The sequence below is a fragment of the Spermophilus citellus genome (genome assembly GCF_964194105.1).
Source record: "Spermophilus citellus genome assembly, chromosome: 6".
NCBI lineage: Eukaryota > Metazoa > Chordata > Mammalia > Rodentia > Sciuridae > Spermophilus > Spermophilus citellus.
In genome coordinates this window covers 98,398,932-98,415,139 of record NC_138187.1, presented here as the reverse complement: position 1 = coordinate 98,415,139, position 16,208 = coordinate 98,398,932, and the positions used below count along the sequence as shown (strand labels likewise).

Below are 16,208 nucleotides of genomic sequence, written 5' to 3'. Positions count from 1 at the left end.
AACGTACACACACTGTTATCAGATATGATTAAAGCAGTACTTCTAGAGTTCTTGGGCTTGACTTTGAACTCCATACCTAGACACAGTTCCCAGCACTCAGTAAATATTTTTAAATGGTATCCATAAGATCTTGGGCAAGTTACTTAACTTCAATGTGTCTATTAACAAAAAGATGTGTGTGTTGTGGGGGAGGCTGTAATTTATAGAATTATTGTGAAAATTAAATTAAAATATATAAAAATGCTTATCAGTAGTGTCTGGCACTTAATGCTACATAAATATTGGCTATTTATTATTATCATTATGCTTTTTATATTACAAGCACATTGATTTGCTTTGTTTTGTCACACACTAATTTAAGTCAAGGAGTAAACCAAATTTTCTAGCAAAAGAGGATTAATAATAATCCTTAGTTGTTTTAACGATTGAAACATTCAATAGAGCAAAATAGCTCCCATTTTTTTTTCTGCTTCCTAGGCTGCCTGTTGCTAACACATACCATGTTTTAAAATGTTAGGAACTTCCTTGGGGCTCTGCTGCCAGCATGCTGATCACCCTTGAGTTCTGGGGGCTCATGCAGCAGTGGCATAGCTAACTCCGAGAAGGATGATATCTCCATCCTTGGGATGGTGGGGCTCAGTCCCAGCGAGCTCAGAGCTCCATCTTGGACCATGGAGGCTGCAACTTTTTCAAATTTGAGTGTACCTTAGAGTCACAGAGAACTCGTCCAAACACAGACTCCACCCTCCATAGAGTTTCCGATTCAGGAGTTCTGGGTGGGGACCAAGAATGCATTTCTAGTAAGTTCCCATGTGATGCTGAATGCTGCTGATTTAGGATCAGCTTTGAGCACCGCTGGCTGACAGCATGCTCATGGTTCTTTAAAGGATTAGAGACCAGGTATTTATAACTATTTCTTCATTTTTTGAGGGAAAAAAAATCCCCATCAAATTTAACTATAAAAGTATTTATGAATTAACAATCTTGGCTTTTCTCTCAGAAGCACAAGAAGGAATATAAATTATGAAAAATATCAAGGTATATAATATATATGTCTTATGTATAAGTGTATCTGTTAAAATAGTAGGAAATATAAGTATACCAATATATTTTTATTTTAAAAGTCTAAATTGGTATATTGTAAAAGGAATGATTAGATTAAAAATGTGCACATATGAAGACATCAGATTCATTAACATTAAAATTTTAATTATGTGTTTTCAGAAACCAAATGTCATCTCCCTCCCTCCACCTTCTTTCCTTCCTCCCTTCCTTCTTTCTTTCTAGTTCTGGGGGTTGAACCCAGAGGTGCTCTACCACTGGGCCACACCACCAGCCTTTGGATTTTTTATTTTGAAACAGGACCTCACTAAGTTACCCAGCCTGGCCTGTACTTGTGACCCTACTACCTTAGCATCCTAAGTGTATGTGCTGCTGTGCCTGGGCAAGATATAATTTCTTATAATTTATGAGTCATAAGCTTTATACTAGTCCCTCCTTATCAGTGGTTTTGCTTTTGATGGTTGCCATTACCCATAGTAAACTATGGTCCAAAAATATTAAGTGGAAAATTCCAGAAATAAGTCTTTAAGTCATAACTTTTAAATTACATGTTATTCTGAGCAGCATGATAAAACCTTGTCCTGCTCCATTTTGCCTGAAACATGAATCATCCCTCTGTCCAGTGCAGCCATGCTATATATGCTACCTGTCCATTAGTCACTTAGTAGCCATCCCAGTTATCAGATTGACTCTTGTGGTATTACAGTGCATTCAAATAACACTTATTCAGCTTCATAATGGCCCCCAAGCAAAACAATGGTGATGCTGGAAATTCAGATGTGCCAAAGAGAAGCCACAAGTGTTTCCTTTCAGGTGAAAAAATGAAAGTACAATAAAATATTTTGAGAGTTATTTTGAGTTATTCACATAACTTATTATTAAATATTGTTATCATTGCTCTATTTTATTTTTAGTTACTGTTGTTAATCTTTAATGTGCTTAATTCACAAAGTTTTATCATAGGTATGTGTATACAGGGAAAAAAAAGTATACACTGGGTTTAGTACCCTCTATGGTTTCAGGCACACACTCAGGGTCTAAGATGTATCTCCTGCAGATCATGGGAAACTATTGTCTATATAATGTCATAGCCATGTGGTATTAGAGAAAGTTTATCTGATATAATGTAAATGTGTCAAAACACTTCAAATTATCTAAGGATAAACTGTATATAAAATTCTTCAAAATTGACTTACCTAATAACAATTCACCAGCTGTCTCTCTAGATGGTGCAACGCTGATACATCTTCGATTTACTCTGGCAAAACATATTTAAAATCACTGCAATTAAATGTTTTGACCACTTTTAGAGTGTAAGTTTTATCTAGTGGACGATTTCAGCAAAGTGAACTAGAGTTTCAATAGCATGAGGTATCTTGTCAAAACCCACGGGCAATACTATGTCTTAACATTCCAGTGGAGGAGGAAAAGACTGAACACTTAAGAAATTCTTATAATTCCTGTATACACAGTATAAGGGTTTGGCTATGTAAAAGAGACTTCAATGTCTCAGATATTCAGTTTGATGCCACTGATACTTCAATACATAAAGAAAACCTAGTATACTAGGGAATCTTGGAGTCAGAAAAGTTTTATTCTCTATTCTTTTGTCAAGTTATTTATTTTTTTGAGGCTTAGTTTTTTATATATAAAATAGGCATGATAATAATAGCAACCACAGCAACTGTAGTGATAATACTATCAATAGTTAATATACACTGACACACATAACACTCAATGCTACGAAAATTTGAGTATGATTATTTCCCTCCTTTAATAGGTAAGGAAACTGAGGGAGAAAGGCTAATAAGTAATTTGCCCAAGATTAGATTACTAGGAAGAGTTGGTTCTGGAATTTGAACCTTTAATTGCTACAATATATTGCCTGTTGATGAGATCACCAGCACCTCTATCTACTCTATAGAGCTATCAAAAAAAAGTCAACTACAAAAATATAAGTATGCTAACAAAGGTCAGACACAGTATGACAACTGAGATGTAACAGACTGTGCTATCAGTAATGCCATTTAGAATTTGGCTATCCAACCATGTCCTATTTTGAGCCTCTCTTGTTTAGGACTTTTCTTAAAACCACAGCAATTTATAAAATGAATATTACAGCAATGCTACAAAAAAACCATACATTCACAAGAAAGTGAATGTCTGTGGATGTGGATTAAAATTTACCTTATAGATTCACTTGCAGCTTTGTCTTTGACAGTAGAAGAGAAAGAAGAATGAGTTTTGTCTTCAAACAGGTAAGAGAGTGGTGGTTTGGCCACATCTGTTGGGGAGGACATACATATTATCTAATGACCATAATCTGCCATATTAATGTGCTGAGGAAGAAGCCATTATTACCTTCTGATTTTTGTCTATCTCTCAGTAGATACTTATTTGGAATAGTTAAATAACATCTCTGCAAACGTCTCCTCTCTCGGTTTGGCCCTTCTGTGGGATCCAACTGCCATGAGGTTGGATAGTAGATGGGGTCATACCAGACAGCTCTGAATGTGAAAAAAAAGGGAACATTTTAATTGGCCACCAAGGACTTACAGCCTTAAAAATCACAATAGAAATTGAGTAAATAAATAGCAATGAATCTATTAAATTAAAAAAAAACAGTATTTAGATATTTAGGCTAAGGACTGCATATACATAGAACAAAAGAATAATATAAAAAATATGTATCCTTCTGCTCCCGAGTCCCAGTTTCTGAGCACCCTTCTGGAGCAAGCTCTGCTTCTAGTTTCTTGTGTCTACTCAATTTTTAAAAAGGACATATTACCCCTACTATGAAAACTTTAGCAACATAATATAACACATTAGATTTTGTATGGTTAACTAATGAAAAAAACTTTTTTCCAAGTTAACTTTTTAACATTTCCCATTGTGTCTATTACCTAATGTAAAAAATTAGCTTCTTTTTGTGATATGTATCACATATAAAATGTTTTAAAATAAATTTATATTTTAGCTGACAAGAATATTAAATATTAAGTATTAAAATATTTTTAGAAATAAATAAGAGGGCTGGGGTTGGTTGTGGCTCAGTGGTAGAGCCTAGCACATGCGAGGCCCTGGGTTCGAGCCTCAGCACCACATAAAAAACAAATAAATAAAATAAAGGTGTTATGTCCAACTACAACTAAAAAATAAATATTAAAATATTAAATATTAAAAAAAGAAATAAATAAGAGAAAAATCACCCTTAATCCTACTACCCTAAACTTTAGATTCTTTCATTTTTAAACATGCATCTGTTTTTAATTTGCAGTTATAGCTATTACATATATATTTCTATGTCCTGCTTTCTTTCACTGAACACAGCATAACCTTCATTATCATCTTTTCAAGTGTCTGCTGAATATTACACTGAGTGGACGCACCATGACGTAGATGTATTTAACCATGTTTCTAGTACTCTTCATTTACATTCTTTTCAATCAATTCACTAATGTGAATGATACAGAGATGGAAACCTTTATGTTTATTGTCTTATGTATATTGAATATTTTCCTTATGATAGAATCACTAAAACATTTTGAGAGTTAAAAATGTTTGTAGGGAAGCTGGATATGGTAGCACATGCCTATAATCCCAAGGGCTCAGGGGGTTGAGGCAGAAGGATTGCAAGTTCAAAGCCAGCTTCAGCAACTTAGCGAGCCCTAAGCAACTCAGTGAGATCGTGTCTCAAAATACAAAATAAAAGGACAGGGGATGAGATTCAGTGGTTAAGAGTCTCTGGGTTCAATCTCCAGTACAAAAACAAAACAAAACAAAAAGAATCTGGGGTTCTGACATAAATTGTCACAGTGTACAATGCCACCAGACCTCTGCCCAAGGACAATTAATATTCTCAGTTACTATCTTGCTGTGGATACTAGCCCCTGAAAAAATATTTTTAATGTAAAAAGTAAAATGGGGTATCTAAAAGCTTAAAAAAATCAAATTAGCCTCCAGAAATACTGAATGCTTTCCCATTTGCTTATTAGCTCTATTTGTTTCACATGAGAAGTATGTTCATATCTTTTTTTTTTTAAATATGCAATGCTTCACAGATCTGTGTGTCATCCTGTGCAGAGGCCATGCCAACCTTCTCTGTATTGTTCCAATTTTAGTACACGTGCTGTTTGTGCTTTTGCTTTTTTGAAAAAAGGGATTATGATATTTTACTTTCAAATATGCATAAGGTTTCCAAACAATAGAAATATTAACTCTTTGATAAACTTGCTAAAAATAGACTTCAATGCTTTTTCATCTTTACACTAGCAAAAAATTAAAGTTCAAAACCAATAATTTCTTTCCAGTTTTTTCTGTTGCATTAGAGCTTCTTCAGAGTTGATGCTCTATTTTCTTCCACATTATAAACTTTTTTAGTTTAATTCTTTCATCTACCTATAATTTATCTCAGCATGTAATAATGTATTTTAGTACCCTAAGTCATACAAATCAATTTTCTTGAATAATTTAAAAAATAATACTTAAATTTCCCTCTTTTCATAATGCATCTTCTAAATCACATTAAACAAGTCTTAGCTAGAAAAAGATCACTTTTTTCAATTATCCTACTTCAGTAATTTTCCTATTCATTTGCAAAGACTGTATTTTAAAATTAAAGTCAATTTTATGTCTGAAAGAGCTAATGCCCCCTCTTTTTTTCCTCCAAGAATTAAAAAAAAAAAACTCTTATGATTATTCTCCAAAAAAAAGAAAACACTTGTGATTAAGCAAAAAAATGTTTAAGCTATTGAAACAATTTTGTGAATGTGAATTCCTGAGTGAAAACAGTGTTTAACACCCACTTACAGAACCCACAGGTAAACAACTTTAAACTGCCTCCCCTGCTCACCTATCATGTGTCAGCTGCTGAATGAGCTCCTGCCAGTGTCTGCTGGCACTCAGGTCAACTTTGTACATTCCTCGGATGTGCTGGATCACCTTTTTCCTCTCAATTCCCTGGGAAAGAGATACTGCCTGTGTGATATCTGCAGCTATTTTAGATATATCCTTTGATTTTGAATCGAGACGCTGAAAGAGACTAAATAATAAGATTGTTCATAAGTTAAGTGAATATGGAATATTAAATACTTATCAAAACACAGTACTTTTAAACTGAAAGATTACACGAGGGTTGGGAGTATAGCTCAGTGGTAGAGTTCTTGCCTGGTATGCACCTGGCCCAGGGTTTGATCTCTGCCCTACCGCCCAAAATCTCAGAAAATCAAAAACCAAACCAAACCAGAAAAGCTAAAAGTAAACATGAGACCTAATGATCCCCACAGGATATGACTTTGGAACACATAAAATCTTACCTTTGCTGATTATTATTAACTGTTTTCTGCCAGGAAGCTTTGTTCACGCCTTCTTCAGTTTCATATTTCTTTTGTTCCTAAAAGATTTGTATGATAATATATTACATAAAATTTCTTTCTCGTCATGTCCCAATGTTATGGTATGGAGGCTAAGAAACTAATTTTAAAACCAAGCTAACCCAAGAAAAAATATCTTCAGGAGACCAGGATATTAAAATATATAAGGCACCTAAGTAATGCTATCACTCTCCTTTGTTACTTCATGCTTTGGGTTACAGAGTGAGGGTAGAAGAGTTCACTTCTAAACTGGATGGAGTAACAATGCCACCTGCTCCCCTATTTTGCCTTTTTACTGAAGAACCCATAACTCAAGGTATGGATCAACTTGCTTATCACTATAAGAATCTTCCCTTGACAATGGACAAGGATGACTACAGAGAATAAAAAGCTCCTTAAAATACCTACTTTTTTTCTCTCAAAGTGAAAAAGCACCATATAGTAAAAAAAAAAAAAAAAATCGCTTCAAGTTTACCATCAGTGATACTCTACAATTAAAACGTTTTTCAAAATTATACTCAATGGTAATGGGAACAATCATGGTTCCACTGACTCACCTCTTTGATAATTTTAATAAGGTCTGGTTTTGATGGTGCGCTGGGAGGGATGCACTTGTGACCACATAATTTTAAAGTATTCATCAGCAGTTCTGCTGCGTCTAGTTCCTCTTCAGTCAGCTCGTCTTGGTGATTATGTATCAACTCTGACAAATACAAAACTAACTTGGCTCCATGCTTTAAAAAAATAATATTTTTTTTAGTAATAAGGAATTTTTATTTCTTCCAAATAAATTATTTAATAGTAAATTAGATTAAATTGCTAGACTGATTTGTTTGAATCTGATCTGAATACATCAGGTACAAAAGACATCTCCAGGAACAAATGAAAAAAATTTAATTAGGCACTGGATGTTTGATGACATTACAGAATAACTATTGATTTTGTTAGGTGTAATGATGTTATTATTGCAGAACAAAATGCCTTTAAACAAAAAATGTAGAAAATGCCATGATTTTCATATTTTACTTTAAAATAACTTAGAAAAAGAAGACATGACTCCAATACAATAAAAACACTAATGAATGTTAAATCCAGGTGATGGTGACATAGTTCATTATATTATTCTGTCTATCTCTGTATATTTGACATTTTCCATTTTAAGAGGTTAAAAATCAGAACACTAGCTAGCTAACTTCTGGGGACAGAATTTTGGAGAGGATTTGTTAAAGGAATACAAGATATGGGAATACAGCTGGGGATACAGAAAAAGACTTTTTGGTTTTTCTCAGGGAAAGAAGGGAAACTTTCTTTTTAAAACCATAAATGTGAAAGAAATGCTTTTCCATTCCTTTCCTTTTGATTTTTGCTCAGTAGAAGAGAAGTTGGTGAAATTTCCAAAACAAAGCCTATCTTGGCTCATCTATTCACTGCTTTCAGAGAGAGCAAGAGGTGGAAAGCTCTGGAGCCAGCGAGATCTGAGCACCAAGTTCCACACGCTTGTCCAGGGGAGTGGTTTGGGTCAGTCTTCTACAGGCAGCCCCTCAACCAGAATTAGAGCATTACATAAGGTAGACAATTGTTCTTTGCAATCCAAACTGAAACCCAACTTGGGCTCATGCTTTTCAAAGTACATGTATGAAGTACATGTATGAAGACATGAATTGGTGTGAATTTGTATACAACCAGAGGTATGAAAAATTGTGCTCTATATGTGTAATAAGAATTGTAATGCATTCCGCTGTCATATATTAATAAAAAAATTTAAAAACACCACAAAAATAAATAAATAAAATAAAGTGACTCTTCCATGTTATGGGTATTATATCAGATGGTAATGTGTATACAATATATTAATTTTGTCAACAACTTAAACTTGTCCATTTTGCTTTAAAATTTTGCATTGATACCAATACCACTGCATTTGCTTTTATGACATTTTAAACTGAGAACAGTATTAAATGTCAACAGATAGATCTGGAAATGATTACATTTTGGGCAATATTTAAATTAACATGGAATCCATCATGTAATTTCCCCGAAGCTAAGATGAACACAGGCAATGGTGAAAATATCAAAGCTCATTTTAATGCAACATTTAGTTGCATTAGTCACAAGACAGCTGTCACCTGACCAAAAGAGGAAAAGGAACAGGTGCTGTGTGAGTAAAAGCTTGAAGAGTTGGCAAATAAAGAAAAATGGTAAATGACTGGAATATACATGTCTTAAAAGTAGCATTCCTGATATAACTTGTAAAATATTTCAGTTTAGTATTTGGTGGCATTCTAAAGTTATCTTGAAAGACTATCAGAAATGTTTTTATTCATTCTGAATATGCAAAGAAACACATTATTTTCTTTAACACTAAGTTGTTCCTAATATCTCATTTTAACATCCTCTGATCAATTGTTCGTTGATTATAGTTTCTGGGACTATAAAAGGTGTTAAGGGGGGTAGATGCAAACATTTTTCTTTTTTAATTAGCCCTCACAAAACAGATTTCTTGGGAGGCTTGGGGTAGGAGAATGTCTTGAAACTATGAGCTTGAGACCAGCCTGGGCAACAGTAGCAAGACTTAAGCTCAAAAACAAAAAGGAACCGACTCTATTAAACATATATCCCTACAAAATAATAAAACGCTAAAGGGCATAAAATAAAAAATTTCAATGAAGGTTCTCAGAAGGAAGAGTTCTAAGTGGACCATACAAAGGGAGGATGGTTTTGAAGGTGCTACGGAGTGAGCTGGGTCTAGGGATGAAGAGGGAAAGGGGCTCATGGACACAGGAGAGGGCATTGTGCATAAAACAGCATGGCAGTAGGCTGCATAGGATGTGAAGAAGCAATAAGAGAAGTGACAGAACTACCTAGAAGGAGTCGAGGCTACAAACTGATCTGCTATAGCAGACAAACAGCGTGGGGCTTTAAGATCCAAGCAGACTACAAATGGAGGCTATCTGGTATGCAGGTGAAATCTCTGCACACCACCACATAACAACCTGTGGACACACTCTTAAGTGAAGCAAGTAAGGGCAGAAGAGGCTTTTCTGCTTACTACCTTCCTGTAGGCTGAGTAGAGGGGGTGATATCTGATATCGGCAGAGGCATGTGTGTGTTTGTGGACAGACTTGGTTATACCTTCAACAGAAATAAACTAAACGAACACACTACCTATAGGGAGAAGGAGGAGAGGAGGGCACAAGTAAAAAGCCAGAAGCTCTCTAAATATGCTGTTTCACAATTCTGCTTTGGGAAAATTAAACAAATTAAAATTTTTTTTAAATTTAAAAATTAAACAAAAACCCAATGGAATCTGTAAAAATAGAAAATAAAAAGAATCTAACTAGTTGGTTAAAGTTGATGGCATAACCAAATAAACTATTTTAAGTGATTTTATAATACTTCATTTTCAACGTATACTCCTGATAGTAACATAAGAACAAAGAGAACCACAAAAGAATCTTAAGTTACATCTAGTGGGATTGTTATTAGTGGTAATATTAGTTATCATCACTAATTATAATTGTTAGTGACATCTTATTTTAAAAATGGTATACATACAGAAAAATAAAGCAAGTAATTATGTTAATGTCATCTGAATTGTCAACATTAATAAAAAGAACTACAAACATAAAATCCACAAAAAGGAAAAAGTTACCAGATGAACTCATGATTTCTTTTTCTTTCTAAAAAAAAAAAAAATTACCTATTTCCTAGCTTTGTCCACTAAAGTGACTGAGAAGAAATAAAAACTAAGAGGAAATGAATGCGCTTAGTACCTAGAATTGTAGTCCCTAAATACTGTGATCTTGAGAAGAAGAACAGGGATTTCTGGGGAGTATGGTTCAGGTTAAGGGAAAGAAAATCTACAGGAAACCTGGGACATCTTTCTGTACCAGAAATCAAGGAAGTTCATCTTGTTAACTTGTAAAAAGTGGAAAAGGCCATGTTAAAAGGACACAAAAACTTCAATCTCTGCAGCATTAGTTTGAATATCAAATAATAATAACTTTAATAGATTAAAACACATAGAATTTAATTTATACTACTTGAGTCCATAAAGATCCCTCAAATTAAAACAATATAAAAGTTAGAGACTACAAGGGAATCAACTCATTACTTTAAAATTTAATAAATAGGAAAAGAAACACAGGCTGGGGGAGTAACTCAATTGTAGAATGTTTGCTGGGCTTGCACCCCCAGCACAATTAAAAGAAAAAAAGTAGAAACAAACATTTATTCTGCCTTTCCTTCACTGACTATATTTTAAGGTAGTCAAACAATTGACAAGGGAAAGTTTTTCTCTATGATGAATTTTGACAAATAGATAGTAAAGGAATGAGAAACTCAGGGAAATGACTATTTTCTAACTCCTAGGGGAGAAGCAGAATTTGGCAATTATCATTCATGACTGGTATGCTATTAGGTTAAAGATGGATGGTACACTACAGACTGGATGGATCAGGCAAAGCAAAGCAATCAGACAGTCTGTGCCCCCTGCACTGATATGAGAACAACACAAGAACACGGGGATCCAGCCCAGCCTGTGATCCAGAGCCACAGGGTATGGTCACTGTGTAAAATCTGCAATGTGAGAAACTCTACAGAATAAGTGACCCTGAAAAATACAATGATGGAAGAGAATTGATGAGGATTAAAAATATTTAAGACACCAAACAAATGCAAAATGTGGACACTGCTTGGATCCAGAATCAAGCAAATTAATTATTTAAAAAATTAGAAAAAAATTGGGAAAATTTCAATACTGATTGGGTATTAAGTGGTAATAATAAATTACTATTGATATTGCGGAGAGTGGCAGGTAAAAAAGATCTTTACCATTTATAGATACAAATTGAGGTATTTCTAGGTGAAATGATTAGATACCTGGGATTTGCTTCAAAATATTACAAAGAAAAACATAGCTGGGTAAAGTCCTAGGGAACCCTTTCCTGATTCTCCCAGGTTATAGATATGTTTGAAAGCTCCCATAAGAAGCTTTTAAAAATCAGGTGTAGTAATTTGGTGTGGAAGTGGCAAGAAGATTATTACAGTAAGCAAGGAAACTGGCAAAGTCTGAGCTAGACTGGGAAGGCAGACCAAAGAGAAAGGGATGCATCTGAGAGATACAGCGGGTAGGTGACTGGCCCTGGTGACAAAATGGATTTAGAAGAAAGTCAACAAGCTGAGTCCAACAGTGATGTCACTGACACGTGGACTAGGAGGAGGCAACTGATGGGGAAAAGAGGGTTGCTAACACCAGGGTTGATTTTTTTTTTTTAATATTTATTTATTTTAGTTTTCGGCTGACACAACATCTTTGTTTGTATGTGGTGCTGAGGATCGAACCCGGGCCGGTCCGCACGCATGCCAGGCGAGCGCGCTACCGCTTGAGCCACATCCCCAGCCCCAGGGTTGATTTTTTTAAAAATATTTTTTTAGTTGTAGATGGACACACAATATCTTTTTTTAATTTTATGTGGTGCTAAGGATCAAACCCAGTGCCTCACATATGCAAGGCAAGCACTTTGCCACTGGGCTACAGCCTCAGCCCCCAGAGTTGATTTTTAATGCATAGAAACATTGCTGAGTAAAAGGAAAGAAAAAACACCACCTCAAATTTTTCCACAGAAGGGAACAGGAGACAATATGCTCTGTTTTGGGAAAAGGAAGATAATCATCGCCCTCAGTGCACTTGAGAGTCTCAGCTGGAAAGAGTGCCTGAGGGTATCCCAGGAGAGTCTCAACCCTATATGATGTATTTGAGTTTTCTAGGTATTAAAGGGATGCCTATTCTTTTTAAATATGTCATAAATTAACTTCTTTATTGAGGAACAACTTATGACAAAATCTACAAATAGATACTAAATGCTTATTTCTAGGAGTTTTTTTTTTTTTAATTAGAGTTTTACATACATAGTAGTTGGGTTCATCCTGACAAATTCACACAAGCGTGGAATCTGATTGCAACACACGACCCACCTTTTTCTCTTGTCCCCCTCCCATGCCTATTCTCTCTCCTCTGCTCTATGTAACCACTGCCTAAAACAAACTATTGGACATTTTTGTTGCTGAAATGTATGAAAGATGATATGTCATGAGTTATGTAATGTTTTGAACAACCAATAAAAATATTCTCACATAAAAAACACAAAAAAAACCCCAAGCTATTGGAGTCTTACTTTTATCACCCTAAAAATCTCCCTCATGACCCCTTCCAGGCAATTCCTTTCCCCACCACCACTTCCACAGACTGCTTTTCTGAAGCCTATCACCATACTTAGTTTTTCCTGTTCCTGGATTTGATATGAATGACTACAGACTGTGCGTCACTTGTGCTTGGCTGTCCCCTCACCAACTCAGCTGTGTTGAGATTCATCCACGAGGGCAGGGCTATCCGTAATCTGTTCCTCTTTACTGTTGTTGCACAGCAGTCTGCTGTACAAACACACCACACATTGCTTATACATCTGCCTCTGTACATATTTAGGTTATTGCCAGGATTTGGCTATTATGAAAAAGGCTGACGTCGATATTTTTGTATAAGTCTTTTTATGGACACACATTTTAGTTTCTTTTGGGTAAATATCTGAAAATTGCATAGGGTCAAGAGTTTGCATATGTTTAATTTTATAAGAAACTATTTAGCAGACTTCCAAAATGGTTCAATGTACCATTTAAACTCTCCATTGATTGCTTTTTCTTATACAAGGAATTGAACCCAGGAGCACTTAATCACTGAGTCACATCTCCAGCCATTTGTATTTGTTTTTTGATTTAGGGTCTCATTAAGTTGTTTAGGGCCCTGGTAAATTGCTGAGGTTGGCTTTGAATTTGTGATCCTCCTGCCTTGGTCTCCTGAATGACTGGGATTACAGGTATGTACCACTATGCCTGGCTCCATTGGTCACTCTTAAGGTGACAGAATTTATATTCTAAATATTCTTTTAACTGCTTTTGATCATTCCAAATTTTTTCATCATAATTGACTGGACATTTTTTGAAATATGTTGTATGTACTCTTACTTGAGATACTCAGTATATGTATTTCATAGATAATAAAATACTTTTAAAAAGGCTTCCAGTTATTTTAAAAATACTCCAAGATATGATAATAAATTACAAAGGATCTTACAAGAACTCAGATACAGAACTTCCTAATTTAAACACTGAAAAAAGATTGGGAAATAAACAGAGAAACCAAATCAACCCCGCATAAAACAATCTAAGAAAGACCTCAGGTTAATAGTTTGTTAAGAATATTATATTCATGACATTAATCATAAAAATACAGTTTAATTTCAGTTATTGTTTTGAAAACTTTACTTACTTTTATCAAATGCTGAGATACTTACTTGCAGGGATGGGCTGAGACAGTCTCGCAATATTTCCTGATGATTTGGTTCATGAACTATTTCAAATATCTGCTTTCTTTCTTGTGCAGTGTGGGCTGGTGATAAAATATGCACAAGTAGTCTTCCAAGCTGCATTCGGAAGGTTTCCTTACAAGACGATAGAATTTTAGTCCACTGCTGCTTAGAACCACTGACTTTACTTGAACCCTTAAATCAAAATAGGAGTGAATTAGGATCAGACTTCTTAAGTGATAATATACAAACCTCATATAGCCCTAAAGATGATAGAAGAAAGTCAACAAGCTGAGTCCAACAGTGATGGATATTTTTGTATAAGTCTTTTTATGGACATACATACATTTCATTCTAGATTTTAAAAAATTCTAGAATTAAAACAATATTCAAAGTTAGACATATTGTTCCCATATAGGTGGGAGTTTAAGAGAGATGAAGGTGCAATAACATTTATAGCAGCATTATTCAAAATTGCCAAGAAGTAGAAATAATCCAAACATCCATTAATGGATGCATGTATGAACAAAATGCAGTCTATACATACAATGGGATATTATTCAGTCTTAAATAGCAGTCAAGTGCCCACACATATTTCAACATGGGTGAACCCAGAAAACAGTATGCTAAATAAAATAAGCTGCATACAAATGGACAGATATCATGTGATTTCACTTATATGAGGCATCTAGAAGAGTCAAATTCTTAGACTAAAAGTGGTTATTGGGGGTGGGTGGGACTGGGTAATGGGAGTTATTGTTTAATAGGAACAGTTGTAGTTTGGGATAATGAAAAAGTTCTAGAGATAGTGGTGCACAAAAACATGAATTACTTAATGTCACAAGCTTGTGCTCTTTAAAGTGGTTAAAATGATAAATTTTATGTTACACACATTTTATCAATAAAAAAGAGAAAAATGGATGAAAAAGCTAAAGTCTTATGCCATTTAAAAAATTACCAAGGGGACTGATTCGTGCGGCCTGCTCCACGGCTACAGACAGCGGGGCGACGCAGAGAAGCAATTAATTAGCAAGCAGGGAGAAAAGTGGCTGCGATTCTGTGGAATCCCGCCGGCTGAGCCTGCACTGACCCCGGGGCTGAGTACGGGATTTCAGACGGGGAAGGAAGTGGTACAGTTCTATCCCCCACAACGGAAACAAAAATAGAGTGCCAGGGTTCCCAATAGCCACCCTCCACACCTAACAAACGGCAGGTCCAGAGTACAGTTTGAACTGCTGAGAGCCATCACTCAGGGGAAATCTGGTCTAGCAGGAGAAACCAAGACTAACAGGAGAAACCAGGGGACTAGAGGCCAGGCCCTCGTGACTGGGCGGCCGGAAACCGCAGGCCCGCCGGCGACAGCCTACCAACTGCCTGCGTAACTGGGCGGCAGGAGAACGCCCGTCCGCCAGCTACCGACCACGCGACTGGGTGGCTAGAGATCGCCCGCCCACCGGCGACAGCCGGCCCGCTGCCCGGGCAACTGGATGGCTGGAGTCCACCCCCCCCCCCCTGCGACCGATCACCCGCCCGCTGCCTGCGCTACTGGGCGGCTGGCGACCGCCAGCCTGCCGCGACCGGGAGCTGAAACCAAACAGAGACAGTCCAGTCACACACCCCCATTAGGACACCCCGGCAAGGAGCCTGGGGCCCGTCATAGCAGAGAAGTGACGTCACTGGAACTCGGCCGTCGGAATTCCTTCCCAGCGGAATCCACGTTAGCAGGCATAGTTTAACAACACAAAGGAGAGACAGAGTAATACAGAACCAAAACAAATCTACAGAAGAGAGCAGAAACACGGCAATCAAATAGAGCTGGAAAGTAACGTGAACATCATGAGAAAACAAGGGAAAAAAGGAGTACAAACAATGCAGGACAACTTAATTCTACAGGAGGACATAGAAACAGGGATAGGGAAAGAACTCAAGGCATACCTAACTCAAATGGAAAGGAATATTAGAGAAGACATGAGACAGCAAGTCCAAGCAATAAAAGTATATTTTGAAAATTAATTAAACAAACAAATTCAAATGGCAAAGAACGAGCTCTACCAGGAGATAGAGATCTTAAAAAAATCAAACAATAATCCTAGAATTGCAGGAAACTATAAACCAAATTAAAAACTCAAACGAGAATATTACAAATAGACTTGATCAAGTAGAAGTCAGAACATCAGATAATGAAGACAAGGTTTATCAACTTGAAAAGAATATAGTCAACACAGAAAAGATGCTTAAATCCCACAAGCAATCTATTCAAGAGACATGGGATGTCATAAAAAAACCAAATTTGAGAGTCATTGGGATAGAAGAAGGCATAGAGATTCAAACCAAAGGAATGGACAGCATATTAAATGAAATAATTCTACAAAACTTCCCAGAGATGAAAGATGGAATGGATTGCCAAATCTTG

General features: G+C 36.0%; 1 protein-coding gene across 1 annotated transcript in view; it reads right to left on the bottom strand.

Annotated features, from left to right (window-relative positions):
* The window catches only part of LYST (lysosomal trafficking regulator), a 159,627-nt gene that overhangs the window by 44,407 nt on the left and 99,012 nt on the right, over nt 1-16,208 (bottom strand). The window contains exons 31-37 of the mRNA XM_081297182.1: nt 13,784-13,990; nt 6,992-7,168; nt 6,378-6,454; nt 5,915-6,103; nt 3,424-3,569; nt 3,250-3,346; nt 2,259-2,320 (exon numbers count right to left, since the gene is read on the bottom strand). Coding sequence (XP_081153308.1) covers nt 2,259-2,320; nt 3,250-3,346; nt 3,424-3,569; nt 5,915-6,103; nt 6,378-6,454; nt 6,992-7,168; nt 13,784-13,990 — 955 coding nt within the window. The remainder of the gene's footprint in view (nt 1-2,258; nt 2,321-3,249; nt 3,347-3,423; nt 3,570-5,914; nt 6,104-6,377; nt 6,455-6,991; nt 7,169-13,783; nt 13,991-16,208) is intronic.